The sequence below is a fragment of the Microcaecilia unicolor genome, chromosome 8 (genome assembly GCF_901765095.1).
Source record: "Microcaecilia unicolor chromosome 8, aMicUni1.1, whole genome shotgun sequence".
In the NCBI taxonomy this organism is placed as follows: domain Eukaryota; kingdom Metazoa; phylum Chordata; class Amphibia; order Gymnophiona; family Siphonopidae; genus Microcaecilia; species Microcaecilia unicolor.
Window position 1 is genome coordinate 82,130,541 of NC_044038.1, and position 15,106 is coordinate 82,145,646.

The 15,106-nt window shown below is 50.4% G+C and overlaps 1 protein-coding gene across 1 annotated transcript in view; it reads right to left on the bottom strand.

The window, feature by feature from the left end:
* Positions 1–15,106, bottom strand: part of LOC115476703 (sialic acid-binding Ig-like lectin 13) — a 141,433-nt gene that overhangs the window by 41,616 nt on the left and 84,711 nt on the right. Inside the window, exon 6 of the mRNA XM_030213234.1 lies at positions 373–478. Coding sequence (XP_030069094.1) covers positions 373–478 — 106 coding nt within the window. The remainder of the gene's footprint in view (positions 1–372; positions 479–15,106) is intronic.

Genomic DNA, 15,106 nt, shown 5'->3' on the forward strand with positions numbered 1-15,106 from the left:
TGTTTGCAATAGAGATATGTAAATGGTGACATTTGCATGTCTTGACGCTTCTAAACTATTGGATCTATCAAGGTAATTCTATAAAGAAGGATTTAATATTTTCATCCCAGTTAAACACATCAATGTTTAGAATACTAGTATATATGTACATACATGCAGGATAAGCATCTATTCTGTAAATACACACATATCTGTGATAGTGAAAATTTTATAGGTGGGCATACATATGTGTGGACTTTATGGGAACCATGAGCGGGGTACACATTTACAACCTGTTTTGTAGAATGGCCTATTGATTCAAACTTCAGTGAATAAAGACAGAAGTGTGGAGAAAAACATTTGCTTTTTGACTCCCAGAGAAAAAACACTTACTTCTTGACTCCCAGGACAAGGAGAAAGCCCATCAGGATGATAAGACTTATAATCGCAGCTCCGTAGAACCCTCCTTGAATCATCAGCTTGGATGAGGTTTTCACCACTGAAATGCAGCAGAGACATTGTTACTAGAAATTCACTTTTTCTCTGCTGAAGATTTAAACAGTTTTGTGCCTCAGCACAGGCAGACAAGGTGGAATAGAAAAAAAGATGGATGGGGGGGGGGGGGGGGAGAGCTGAAGGGCTCCATAAGAGCTTTGACAGGTTATGTTATTCACTGTTTGGAAAGCACTCTTATTACACACACTGCTGTATTTGTGGAAGGTGTTGAGTAGGGGACCAAAGAGAAGTGGACAGTTTGTGTCAGTCATATAAAGAGGAATAATTAGGTTCTTCTGATGATGAGAGCTGTAACCTTGGAGAGAACGAGCTGTGAATATTATCTGTAACTGTTGAAACTAAATGTACTATACAGGGCCTTGACACTAGACAAGAAACTAGGCGTAAGGGAGGAAATGTGTTTGTAGTCTAGCTAAAGAAGATAAGATGTGCTGTAAATATTACAAGAAAGAAGGAGAGTATATTGTTTACCAAATTTATGATCGTGTAGTGGAATACATGGAATGTGCTGTCATGCTGATTATTGCTAATACAAAGTCAGAGCTGAGAAGGGAAATCAGAAGTCAGTCAAGCAAGGCTGCTAGACTTTGCAGCTGTGACACTGACCTCCCTAAAGCTTTAACTAACTTGCAAATACATTCTCTCGCACAAACCATGAACTCCGAGAGCCAAGATCTGAGGTAGGGTGTGCAAACCCCCAGGCTGGATCAAAACCACAGACAGTTTGGTGTCATGATGGGGATTTCAGAGCCCAGCATCTGTCCGACACAACCACCAATGGGGTAAGTAAAGACTAAGGGGAATTTGTTAAGAAAATGCATTAGTAGAGCATGTCAGATGCAGTATGAAGAGTGGCAAAAAGAAAACAGATGAAATTGCCAATAAATCAAAAAGTTTCTAGCAATAAGATGTGTCATCATGGCAAACAGGCACTGGAGCCATTTGCCAGGTAGCACTGTATGAGTGGTGGTAATACTAGCTTGCAGTTTCTGTTAGGGGGCACTTTTGAGATATTTAGAATACCAAATGGCATTGTCCGATTTAGTACAGCCACACACTAGTCATTAGTGGATCAAATTTTCTCCGAAGACAAGCAGGCTACTTGTTCTCACTGATGGGGTGACGTCCACGGCAGCCCCTGATGACCGGAAAATCTTCCTAGCAACAAAAGTCTGCTAGAGCCTTCGAGCGTGCACAGGCACATGCACCGCGCATGCGCGGCCATCTGCTTCTCAGCCGTCGCGTGAGAGTCCTGTCAGTTTTTTCTCTTTCCGCGTAGAGAGCGGTTGTGTTAGTCGTCTCTCTCTGTGCCCCTGAGAAAGAGCCTTCGTTTTTTCCGCGAGTTTTCGCCAGTTTTTCTTCTTTTTCTTTTCTTGTGCTCTGTTGAGCTCTTATTTAAAAAAAAAAAAAAAGGAGTCTCCTTAGGTTCCTAAGTTGGTCCCGCTTTAAGTTTCCTTTCGTTGCCATCACGGCCCCGTTTCTCCCTTTTGTGCCCTTTTTTCTCGGCACCATCGAGAACTTTGATCTTGCTGCCACTATTTTTCCGTCCATGACATTGAGGATTCCCAGCAGCTTCAAGAAGTGCGGTCGGTGCAGCCAGGCAATCTCAGGTACCGATCCCCATTCGTGGTGTATCCAGTGCCTTGAGCCTGACCATCGCCCAGTCGTGTGTAAGTTGTGTCTTAGCTTTAAAAAGCGCACACAGGCATCGAGAAAATCTCAGCGGGAACACCTGTCTGGAGCTTTGCCTGGCACATCGACGTCGACAGCGGTACCGAGGTCGGCGGCGTCGACATTGGCACCGGAGATGACATCAACATCGGGAGAGAAGGTAATAGCTGTCCGGAGACCACCACACGCTGGGAGCAGTGAGCCATTGAGTGGGTCTCCACCTGTCTCGAAGGCTCCTGCTGTGCAGGCCCATCAGGACCGACCACTTTCGGACCCGACCCCGAGGAGGCATGTGGATTCCACGTCCTCCTCGTCAGTACCGAGGAGTACCGATGCCGTGCATCGAGCGAAGGCTAAGAAGCATCGGTCCCCTTCAAGGCACGGTACTGGGAGCTCTGGAGCATCGAGGGATTTAGCACCTGAGAAGCGTCGATGTCGAGAGGACCACTCACCGTCCATCCAAGAGGTGTCGATGCGTCAGTCTTCGGACAGTCCGGTACTGCCTCCCTACTCTGCACAAGTTCTGCCTCCGACTCCTGCACCGGCCCCTCAGCCTTTCCCAGCAGACACTCTGGACGAGCGCCTCCGAGCCATTCTCCCAGGTCTCCTGGAGGGGCTGCTGCGTCAGTCTGTTCCGGTACCGGGGGTCCTTGCGCTCTCGGTACCGTTGATGGAAGCGGCAGCTAGCTCAAGGCCTGTGGTGAGGTCCCCAATGTGCTGCCACCCAGGTTGACTCCCCGTCTACATCGCTGGAGGGAGCTTCATCGCCACCGGCACGGGAGTCGACTTCTCGACGTCGTCATCGAGGACGTGGTTCCCCGGAGTCGAGACGGGCCCGGTTTCGGACTGCAGTTCGTGAACTATTGTCCGACACTGAGGAGGATGCCTCGTGGGGAGAAGAGGAGGATCCCAGATATTTCTCTTCTGAGGAGTCTTGTGGTCTTCCTTCTGATCCCACTTCTTTGCCTGAAAGGAAGCTTTCTCCACCGGAGAGTCTTTCTTTCTCCTCCTTTGTGCGGGAAATGTCTGTGGCTATTCCTTTCCCTGTGGTATCTGAGGATGAGCCCAGGGCTGAGATGTTCGAGGTCCTTGACTATCCTTCAACACCTAAGGAGTCATCCACTGTTCCTCTGCATAATGTCCTTAAGCAGACATTGCTGAAGAACTGGACGAAACCACTCTCTAATCCCACCATCCCCAAGAAGGTTGAGTCCCAATATCGAATCCACGGAGAGCCTGAGTTGATGAAGTCGCAGTTACTTCACGACTCTATGGTTGTGGGTTCTGCTTTCAAGAGAGCCAAAAGTTCTAGAGATTTTGCCTCGGCGCCCCCGGGCCGAGAATCTAGAACTCTGGATTCTTTTGGGAGGAAGGCCTACCAGTCCTCTATGCTCATGTCCAAAATTCAGTCCTACCAGCTCTATATGAGCATCCACTTGTGGAACAATGTGAACCAACTGGTGGACTTGGTCGATAAGCTCCCTTCGGAGCAAGCCAGGCTTTTTCAGGAGGTGGTCAGGCAGCTGAAGGCGTGTCATAAATTCCTGTCCAGGGGTGCCTACGACTCTTTTGATATTGCATCCAGATCCGCTACTCAAGGTATAGTGATGCGCAGACTCTCATGGCTGCGTGCCTCTGACCTGGATAATCATGTCCAGCAGCGGCTTGCGGATGTCCCTTGCCGGGAGGATAATATTTTTCGTGAGAAAGTCGAGCAGGTGGTAGAGCAGCTCCACCAGCGTGAGAACGCCATCGACAAACTCTCCCACCAGGCGCCTTCAGCATCTACCTCATCAGGCAGACATTTTTTTCCGGGGAAGGAGGACTGCTCCCTATGCTTACTATAAGCGTAGGTACAATCCACCTTTCCGACAGCCTTCTCAGGCTCAGCCCCAGCACGCTTGTTCATGTCAACAACGTGCGCCATGGCAGGCCCCTACAGCTCCCCAGCAAAAGCAAGGGACGGGCTTTTGACTGGCTCCAGTTGAGCATAGCCGCTATAAACGTGTCTGTGCCGGACAATCTGCCAGTCGGAAGGAAGCTAAAATTTTTTCACCAAAGATGGCCTCTCTTAACCTCCGAATAGTCCGACTAGGATACTCCCTCAATTTGATCTCCAAACCTCCAAATTGCCCACCGGGAGCTCAGTCCTTCAGCTTCCAGCACAGGCAGGTACTTGCAGAGGAACTCTCCGCCCTGCTCAGCGCCAATGTGGTCGAGCCCGTTCCACCGGGGCAAGAAGGGCTGGGATTCTATTCCAGGTACTTCCTTGTGCAAAAGAAAACAAGGGGGATGCGTCCCATCCTAGACCCAAGGGGCCTGAACAAATACCTGGTCCGAGAGAAGTTCAGGATGCTTTCCCTGGGCACCCTTCTTCCAATGATTCAGAAAAATGACTGGCTATGTTCTCTGGACTTAAAGGATGCTTATACACACATCCCGATAATGCCAGCTCACAGGCAGTATCTTCGATTCTGTCTGGGAACGCAGCACTTTCAAGCATTGTGTACTGCCCTTTGGTCTCGCCTCTGCACCCAGGGTGTTTACAAAATGCCTGGCGGTAGTTGCAGCATCTCTACGCAGACTGGGAGTGCATGTGTTCCCTTATCTCAGTGATTAGCCGGTGAAGAACACTTCAGAGGCAGGAGCTCTACAGTCCATGCAGATGACTATTCAACTCCTAGAGCTACTGGGGTTTGTCATAAATTATCCAAAGTCCCATCTTCTTCCAGTTCAGAAACTAGAATTCATAGGAGGTCTGCTGGATTCACAGACGGCTCATGCCTATCTTCCAGAGGTGAGGGCAGACAACCTTCTTGTTTCCTTGGCCAGAGCGTCTCAGCAGATCACAGCTAGGCAGATGTTGAGACTGCTAGGCCATATGGCCTCCACAGTCCATGTGACTCCCATGGCCTGTCTTCACATGCGATAAGCTCAATGGACCCTAGCTTACCAGTGGTTTCAGGCCGCAGGGGATCTAGAGGATGCAATCCAGCTACCCACCGAATTTTGCAATTCCCTTCAGTGGTGGACAGTTCGATCCAATTTGACCTTGGGACGTCCCTTCCAAATTCCTCAGCCGCAAAAAGTGCTGACAACCGATGTATCTCTCCTGGGGTGGGGAGCCCATGTAGACGGGCATCACACTCAAGGAGCTTGGTCCCTCCAGGAATAAGGTCTTCAGATCAGTCTCCTGGAGTTGCGCGCGATCTGGAACGCTCTAAGGGCTTTCAGAGATCGGCTGTCCAATCAAATTATTCAAATTCAGACAGAAAATGAGGTTGCCATGTACTATGTCAACAAGCAGGGGGCACCGGATCTCGCTCCCTGTGTCGGGAAGCCATCCAGATGTGGCTATGGGCTCGCGCTCACGCATGCTTCTCCAAGCCACGTATCTGGCCAGTGTAAACAACAGTCTGGCCGACAAGTTGAGCAGGATTATGCAACCTCACGAGTGGTCGCTCAACTCGGGCGTGGTGCGCAAGATCTTCCGAGCGTGGGGCACCCCCTCGGTGGATCTTTTTGCCACTCAGACCAATCACAAGGTCCCTCAGTTCTGTTCCAGACTTCAGGCCCACGACAGACTAGCATCGGATGCTTTTCTCCTTCTTTGGGGGAAGGATCTTCTGTATGTGTATCCTCCCATACCTTTGGTGGGGAAGACTTTGTTGAAACTCAAGCAAGACTGCGGAACCATGATTCTGATAGCTCCATTTTGGCCGTGTCAGATCTGGAATTGTCCTCGGTGGATCTTTTTGCCACTCAGACCAATCACAAGGTCCCTCAGTTCTGTTCCAGACTTCAGGCCCACGACAGACTAGCATCGGATGCTTTTCTACTTCATTGGGGGAAGGATCTTCTGTATGTGTATCCTCCCATACCTTTGCTGGGGAAGACTTTGTTGAAACTCAAGCAAGACTGCGGAACCATGATTCTGATAGCTCCTTTTTGGCCGCGTCAGATCTGGTTCCCTCTTCTTCTGGAATTGTCCTCAGAAGAAGCGTGGAGATTGGAGTGTTTTCCGACTCTCATTACTCAGAACGAGGGGGCACTGCTGCATCCCAACCTCCGGTCTCTGGCTCTCACGGCCTGGATGTTGAGAGCATAGAATTCACTTCTTTAGGTCTCTCTGAGGGTATCTCCCAAGTCTTGCTTGCTTCCAGGAAAGAGTCCACTAAAAAGAGTTACTCTTTCAAATGGAAGAGGTTTGCCATCTGGTGTGACAGCAAGGCCATAGATCCTCGCTCTTGTCCTACACAGACCCTGCTTGAATACCTTCTACATTTGTCAGAGTCTGGTCTCAAGACCAACTCCGAAGAGTTCACCTTAGTGCAATTAGTGCTTATCAATGTGTAGAGGGTAAGCCTATCTCTGGACAGCCTTTAGTTGTTCGCTTCATGAGAGGTTTGCATTTGTCAAAGCCCCTTGTCAAACCTCCACCAGTGTCATGGGATCTCAATGTCGTTCTCACCCAGCTGATGAAGCCTCCTTTTGAGCCACTCAATTCCTGCCATCTGAAGTATTTGACCTGGAAGGTCATTTTCTTGGTGGCTGTTACTTCAGTGAGCTTCAAGCCTTGGTAGCCCATGCTCCTTATACTAAATTTCACCATAACAGAGTAGTCCTCCGCACTCACCCTAAGTTCCTGCTGAAGGTAGTGTCAGAGTTCCATCTGAATCAGTCAATTGTCTTGCCAACATTTTTTCCCCGTCCTCATACCCGCCCTGCTGAACATCAGTTGCACACATTGGACTGCAAGAGAGCATTGGCCTTCTATGTGGAGTGGAGAAGCCCCTTCAGAAAGTCCGCCCAAATGTTTGTTTCTTTTGACCCCAACAGAAGGGGAGTTGCTGTCGGGAAACGCACCATTTCAAATTGGCTAGCAGATTGCATTTCCTTCACTTACGCCCAAGCTGGGCTGACTCTTGAAGGTCATGTCACGGCTCATAGTGTTCAAGCCATGGCAGCGTCAGTGGCCCACTTGAAGTCATCCAATATAGAAGAGATTTGCAAGGCTACAACGTGGTCTTCCATCCACACATTCACATTTCACTACTGCCTTCAGCAGGATACCCGATGCGACAGTCGGTTTGGGCAGTCGGTGCTGCAGAATCTGTTTGGGGTTTAGAATCCAACTCCACTCCCCTAGGCCCATTTTTATTCTGTTCCAGGCTGCACTCTCAGTTAGTTGTTTCTTCGTAGGTCAATCCTTGTTATGTCCTCGCCGTTGTTATGTCCTCTCTTTGTTGTTTTGAATGAGCCTGAGGGCTAGGGATACCGCATCCGAGGACAGCAGGCTGATTGTTCTCACCAACCCGCCCACCTCCCCTTTGGAGTTGTCTTTTTCTTTTTTTGCTTTGTTATTGAACTGACGGGACTCTCACGCGACGGGCGGGAAGCGGATGCCCGCATATGAACGGTGCGCGCGCTTGAAGGCTCTAGCAAACTTTTGTTACTAGGAAGATTTTCCGGTCATCAGAGGCTGCTGTGGACGTCACCCCATCAGTGAGAACAATCAGCTTGCTGTCCTCGGAGAATACCTTCTACAGGTATGTATCTTCATTCTATTGGTGGAACTATATAGTGCATGAAGAGAATGTAAGAATGGAGCAGAGCAACATACAAGAGTTAAGAGATACTGTTCATAAACTTGAAAAACAAATGTATCAAGGGTGCATGGCTGCACAGTCTGACTCAGAGGTGCTGTTGGTACCCACCGCTCTGCATGCTTATGAAGACGAGGTGTGTATTTTGGCAGCAGGACTCCCTGTTCAACCATCAGCCCAGCCTATACTGCCTCCCTCTCCATATTCAGGTAGGACCATGGGTTCTTGTTCAAAATAACATAATAAGGAATTGTTACAGGTTAATAGGGGAAGCCATGGGTAAAGATGGCTGCCCAATCAGTGTAATTTATTTATTTGCAAAACTTTCTGTACCGCTCTAGCTGACGGGCAGAACAGAGTGATGTACAAGCTAAGGTAGGAAACATGAAAGGAACTCCATTAATGTACAGAAGACCAGGATAGTTAAGTCTGGAAGACAAGCATAGCTAAAAGAAAAAGTAACACACATATAAAAGAATAGCAGGGTTGAATGGGTACAACTGGTAGTTTCAATCAGATTGTTTCCCCAAAAGTAATAGGAAGAGCCAGGATTTCAATTCAATTTTAAAGTTCTTGAAAGAGGAATTGCAATGGAGGGAAAGGGGGAGATTATTCCAGGTGTGAGGGACAAGAAAAAAGAAAGCGCTGTGACATGTTGATTCCAAGTGATCATGTTTAGGATAAGGCAGAACTAAATGGTGATCATTTAAAAAACGGAGGGTTCTGGAGGGGGCAGTAAGGAATGATGAAACAGGAAAGATAGTGATACCAAGACTGAAGTAATCCTTTGTTTGGCCAGGAGCCAATGATATTGTTTCAGCAGGAGTAAAATATGATCCGAGTGATAGGCACAACACAGTAACCTGATGGCGGTGTTCTGGAGTGACTGAAGTTTCTTTAATGAATGACAGGGCAAACCAGCATAAACAACCTTACAATAATCAAGACGGGTAGTAAAAAAAGAAAGGATTAATACATGAAATTGTAGAATATCAAAAATATGATGAATTGCTCGTAATTGGCAGAAGACTAGAAAACTGACTTTAGTCAAGTGTGAGATTTGTGGCAGAAAGGAGAGAGAGGAATCAAGGATTACACCTAAATAATGAAAAGTAACATACTGATGTAATAGACGAGTCAAACAGAGAAATAGGGGATGGGACCGCTTGATAACAGTGATCATATGATCAGATTTGATATTAGCTTTGGAGTAAGTATAAACAGGAAATCCAATACGTTAACGTTTAACTTTCAAAAAGGAGACTAGCTAGCGGGACTCATTTTCAAAGCACTTAGCCTTCTAAAGTTCCATAGGTTGCTATGGAACTTTGGAAGGCTAAGTGCTTTGAAAATATGATAAAATGAGAAGAACGGTGAAAAAAAAAAAAACTTAGAGGAGCAGCTGTGAGGGTCAAAAATTTACATCAGGTGTGGATGCTGTTCAAAAATACCATTCTGGAAGCCCAGGCCAAATATATTACATGTATTAAAAAAGGAGGGAGGAAGACCAAACGAAAGCCGACATGGTTAAAAACTGAGGTGAAGGAAGCTATTAGAGCTAAAAGATAATCCTTCAGAAAATGGAAGAAGTAACCGACTGAAAATAATAAGAAACAGCATAAGGAATGTCAAGCATGGGCGTAGCTACGGGTGGGCCTGGGTGGGCCCGGGCCCACCCAATTTCAGCCCAGGCCCGCCCACCCAGCACACACACAACTGCAGCAGCAGCAGCCTAGCTGCCTAGCGTGACGGCAGACAGACGGCACCCGACCCGCGGCACTCTGGCAGCTGATCTCAGGCTTCGATTTCCTCAGGCCCGCCCACACACACACACCGCATGCAGCAGCTGAGTGAGCCTAGCTGCCCTAGCGTATGTCGCGGGCACCCACGCTCAGGGCAGGCTCAGACGACATCTTCAGCCCACGCCCACCTACCTTCGGGCTTAGAGAGAGGCAGCTGAATGCACTTGCAGCGCGTCATGGCGTGGTTGTTGTTGGTCGCGTCGCATTCGCATCCATCACCTAGCGGGCGGAAGCGATATGACCCGGACGTGGGGCTTGGCTGTGCGCGGCAGCGTGCCTCTGCTCGCTGGTGACGTGGCATCTGAGAGAGGGCAGGCTAAGGCTAAGCTGCACATGGCCACATGCACGTACGCAGGGTTCAGCCTGGCCTTGGCCTGCCCTGGAAACGTGGAAATTGAATTTGGGAAAGGAAACAGAAAGGTCTGGTCGAAGTCGTCGAGTTCCTGTCTCCCGGCCCCAGGTAACTTACTGCCAAGTAGCAGCTGCCAACCCAGTCCAGCCCAGCCCAGCAGCAGGTAATAAAATTGTAAATGCTTTTGGGGTTTTTTTTACATCTCATTTTTTACATCATGTCATCATCATGTAATTTGTTTTTAAAATTAAGCTAGCTGGGGCCTGGTGGGCACTATTAAAATTTATTGTTGTGGAATTTCTGGGTGGGGTAAGCACTTCACTGCCTAGGGCAAAAAATGTATATATTTATTAAAATATACCTTTTTTTGCCCTGCAGTGAAGAACCCACCCCCACCCAGAAGCCCACCACCATGACCTGCCAGCATTTTGATTACTCTTTTATCATCAAAATGATGGCTGTGGTCTGGTAGTGGGCTTCTGGATGGGGGGGGGGGGGGGGTAGACGTTTCACTGCCTGTGCCTAGGGCAATGAGGAGCCCATCCCCACCCAAAAATTCCCCAACAATCAATTTTAATAGTGCCAAGCTAGCTTAATTTAAAAAAAGTTGTCTCTCTCTCATTTTGGTGGGTTTTTGGGTGGGGATGGTCTCTGCAGTGCCTAGTTTAAAAAAAAAAAAAAAGTGTAGGCACCGGCGGTTTTCTCTGGGTGGACCAGTGCGTGCAGAGGTGGGCATGAAAAAAAAGTCTTTTTTTATTTAATTCCATAGAGGGTGGGTAGGGAGTAGGACAGGGCTGATGCTAGGCTACAGGGAGGAGTGGGGTGAAGGATAGAGCTGATGTTTAGCTATGGGATGGATGGTGGGGAAGGGAATGATTGATACTGGGCTACAGGGATGTTTTTTTTTTTTGGGGGGGGGGGGGGGGGGGGGGGGGGTAAGGTAGAGAAGGGAAAAGCTGATGCCAGGCTGCTGGGATGGATGGGGTAGGGTAGGGAAAAAAGTCTTCAAAGGTTTTCTTCCTGTTTTGCTTAATCAGGCATTTACATTTGTTAAGCAAAGTTGCCATTGCTGTGATTATACTGTTATGTGTGTTGACATATTTGCCATTATAGTAGACATATCTGATCAAGTTTGATATGGCATAATGTAACTATTGGTATTTTTTCACATTAAGTAAGTGGTTTATGTTGATGCAGGGCAGCTGTTGGGCAGAATACTTAGAAACCCATCATCAAGTGCATTCTAAGGCATTATTTTGTAGTATCCCAAGAAACACTACTCGTGTCTCTCTATATCTATCTCTTTATATCTATATCTATCTATATCTATGTATCTATATATATATCTATATCTATAGATATATATATATATTTCTCCGAGGACAAGCAGGCTGCTTGTTCTCACGACTGGGTTGACGTCCACGGCAGCCCCCACCAACCGGAACAAACTTTGCGGGCGGTCCCGCGCATGCGCGGCCGTCTTCCCGCCCGTGCGCGACCGTTCCCGCTCAGTCTTTTCTTTTCTGCGCTGGAGAGAGCCGCGTTCGTCTCTCTCTCTGTCAGCCCCGGAAACTGGATCGCGCTTTCGCTGCGAAGTTTTTTCTCTTTCGTTGTTCTCCGTTTTCTATTTTATTTTGTCTAAAAAACAAAAAAAAACCCGCTGAACTTTGTTTTTCCCTCGTCTTTTAGCGGGGGCGTCTCGTTGCGGCCTTGTGGCCGCGCGGTCGATTTATTTTCGAGGTGTGATTTTTACCGCCACCATCGACAACTTTGACTTCGCCGACGCGATTTTTCCGTCGATGTCCTCGAAGGTCCCGAGTGGATTTAAAAAGTGTGGTCGGTGCGGCCGGCATATCTCGCAGACCGACACCCATGCTTGGTGCCTCCAGTGCCTCGGGCCGGAGCACGATACCAAGACGTGCACCTTGTGTCTCGGTCTCCGGAAACGGACACAGGTAGCGAGGCAAGTTCTTCGGGACCGTCTTTTTGGAACTTGCGCCGGCCCCTCGACGTCGACTTCGACAGCATCGGTATCGACGGCCGGATCTTCGGTACCGGTATCGATGTCCATGAAATCGGCACCGACGGCACCGACCCCAGGAGCACAGGTCCCGTCGGCCCGCCGGTCCTCCGGAGACGGCAGGGGTGAGAGGCCGCGTGGGCAATCAGCCCCGGTCACTCCCTCTACCCAGGGTCCTCAGGACCGAACCCTGTCGGACCCGATCCCTCGAGGCCGAGGGGGATCTACTTCCTCCTCTTCTGTTCCACCGAGCGCCGATGACGGGCACCGTAAAAAGGCGAAGAAGCACCGTCATCGGTCGCCCACGGCGCATCCGGCTCCCAGCGCCAGGGATGAGTCGACGCCGAGGAAGCGGCAGCGCCGAGAGGAGAGGTCCCCCTTTGTAGTAGAGGTATCATCACGTCAGGGTGCCAGCACTTCGGTGCAGTCTCCTGGACCCGAGCAGCTTCCGGCACCCACACCTCTACCGGCCCCCTCGCCTTTCCCGACAGCGGGCCTGGACGAGTGCCTCCGAGCCATCCTTCCGGGGATCCTGGAAGGGCTGATGCGCCAGACTGTGCCGGCGCCGGGGGTGCTTGCGCCGTTGATGGAGGCGCTGGCGTGCTCTAGCCCGGTGCCGAGGCCTTCGACGCCGACGCCACTTGCGGCGCCGGTCTCGACCGCCAAGCAGGTGAGGACTGAGTTGCAGGAGCTCATGTCCGACACCGAGGAAGAGGCCTCGTGGGGGGAGGAGGAGGACCCCAGATATTTCTCCTCAGAGGAGTTTGTGGGCCTTCCCTCCGACCCCACTCCTTCACCAGAGAGAAAGCTCTCACCACCTGAGAGCCTCTCCTTTGCCTCCTTCGTCAGGGATATGTCTATTTGCATTCCCTTTCCCGTGGTCTCTGTGGATGAGCCGAGGGCTGAGATGCTCGAGGTCCTCGACTATCCATCACCACCTAAAGAGTCCTCCACGGTGCCGTTGCACAATGTCCTCAAAGAGACACTGCTTCGGAACTGGTTGAGACCATTATCTAATCCCACCATCCCCAAGAAAGCGGAGTCCCAATACAGGATCCACTCGGACCCAGAGTTAATGCGGCCCCAATTGCCTCATGACTCGGCGGTCGTGGACTCTGCTCTCAAGAGGGCACGGAGTTCGAGGGATACCGCTTCGGCGCCCCCGGGGCGGGAGTCTCGCACTCTGGACTCGTTTGGGAGGAAGGCCTACCAATCTTCCATGCTTGTGACCCGCATCCAGTCTTACCAGCTCTACACGAGCATACACATGCGGAATAATGTGAAGCAACTGGCGGACCTGGTCGACAAGCTCCCGCCGGAGCAGTCCAGGCCTTTTCAGGAGGTGGTCAGGCAGCTGAAGGCGTGCAGAAAGTTCCTGTCCAGGGGTATATATGACACCTGTGATGCGGCCCAAGGTATAGTGATGCGCAGGCTGTCATGGCTGCGTGCCTCTGACCTGGACAACCGCACCCAGCAGAGACTGGCTGACGTCCCTTGCCGGGGGGATAATATTTTTGGTGAGAAGGTCGAGCAGTTGGTGGACCAACTGCATCAACGGGAAACCGCTCTCGACAAACTCTCCCATCGGGCGCCTTCAGCATCCACCTCAGCAGGTGGACGTTTCTTCCGGGCCAGGCAGGCTGCGCCCTACGCCTATAACAAGCGTAGGTACACCCAGCCAGCCCGAAGGCCTCATCAGGCACAGGGACAGTCCCAGCGCGCTCATTCCCGTCAACAGCGTGCGCCTAAGCAGCCCCCTGCACCTCCACAGCAAAAGCCAGGGACGGGCTTTTGACTGGATCCACGGGAACATAGCCGCCATCAAAGTGTCCGTACCAGACGATCTGCCAGTCGGGGGGAGGTTAAAATTTTTTCACCAAAGGTGGCCTCTTATAACCTCCGACCAGTGGGTTCTCCAAATAGTGCGGTGCGGATACGCCCTGAATGTGGCCTCCCCTCCACCAAATTGTCCTCCAGGAGCTCAATCCTTCAGCTCCCATCACAAGCAGGTACTTGCAGAGGAACTGTCCGCCCTTCTCAGCGCCAATGCGGTCGAGCCCGTACCACCCGGGCAGGAAGGGCAGGGATTCTATTCCAGGTACTTCCTTGTGGAAAAGAAAACAGGGGGGATGCGCCCCATCCTAGACCTGAGAGGCCTGAACAAATACCTGGTCAAAGAGAAGTTCAGGATGCTTTCCTTGGGCACCCTTCTGCCAATGATTCAGAAAAACGATTGGCTATGTTCCCTGGATTTAAAGGATGCATACACTCACATCCCGATACTGCCAGCCCACAGACAGTATCTCAGATTCCATCTGGGAACACGGCACTTTCAGTATTGTGTGCTGCCCTTTGGGCTCGCCTCTGCTCCACGGGTGTTCACGAAGTGCCTCGTGGTGGTCGCGGCGTATCTACGCAAGCTGGGAGTGCACGTGTTCCCATATCTCGACGATTGGCTGGTCAAGAACACCTTGGAGGCAGGAGCTCTCCGGTCCATGCAGTGCACTATTCACCTCCTGGAGCTGCTGGGGTTTGTGATAAATTACCCAAAGTCCCATCTCCAGCCAGCCAAGTCTCTGGAATTCATAGGAGCTCTGCTGAATACTCAGACGGCTCAGGCCTTCCTGAAGCGAGGGCCAACAACCTCCTGTTCCTGGCTTCCCAGACCAGAGCGTCTCAGCAGATCACAGCTCGGCAGATGTTGAGACTCCTAGGTCATATGGCCTCCACAGTTCATGTGACTCCCATGGCCCGTCTTCACATGAGATCTGCTCATTGGACCCTAGCTTCCCAGTGGTGCCAAGCCACCGGGAATCTAGAAGATGTAATCCGCCTCTCCACCAGTTGCCGTACTTCACTGCACTGGTGGACCATTCGGACCAATTTGATCTTCGGACGCCCATTCCAAATTCCACAGCCCACGAAAGTGCTCACGATGGATGCGTCTCTCCTGGGGTGGGGAGCTCATGTCGATGGGCTTCACACCCAAGGACTGTGGTCCCTCCAGGAAAAGGATCTTCAGATCAACCTCCTGGAGCTCCGAGTGGTCTGGAACGCACTGAAGGCTTTCAGAGATCGGCTGTCCTGTCAAATTATCCAAATTCGGACAGACAATCAGGTTGCAATGTATTACATGAACAAGCAGGGGGGCACCGGATCT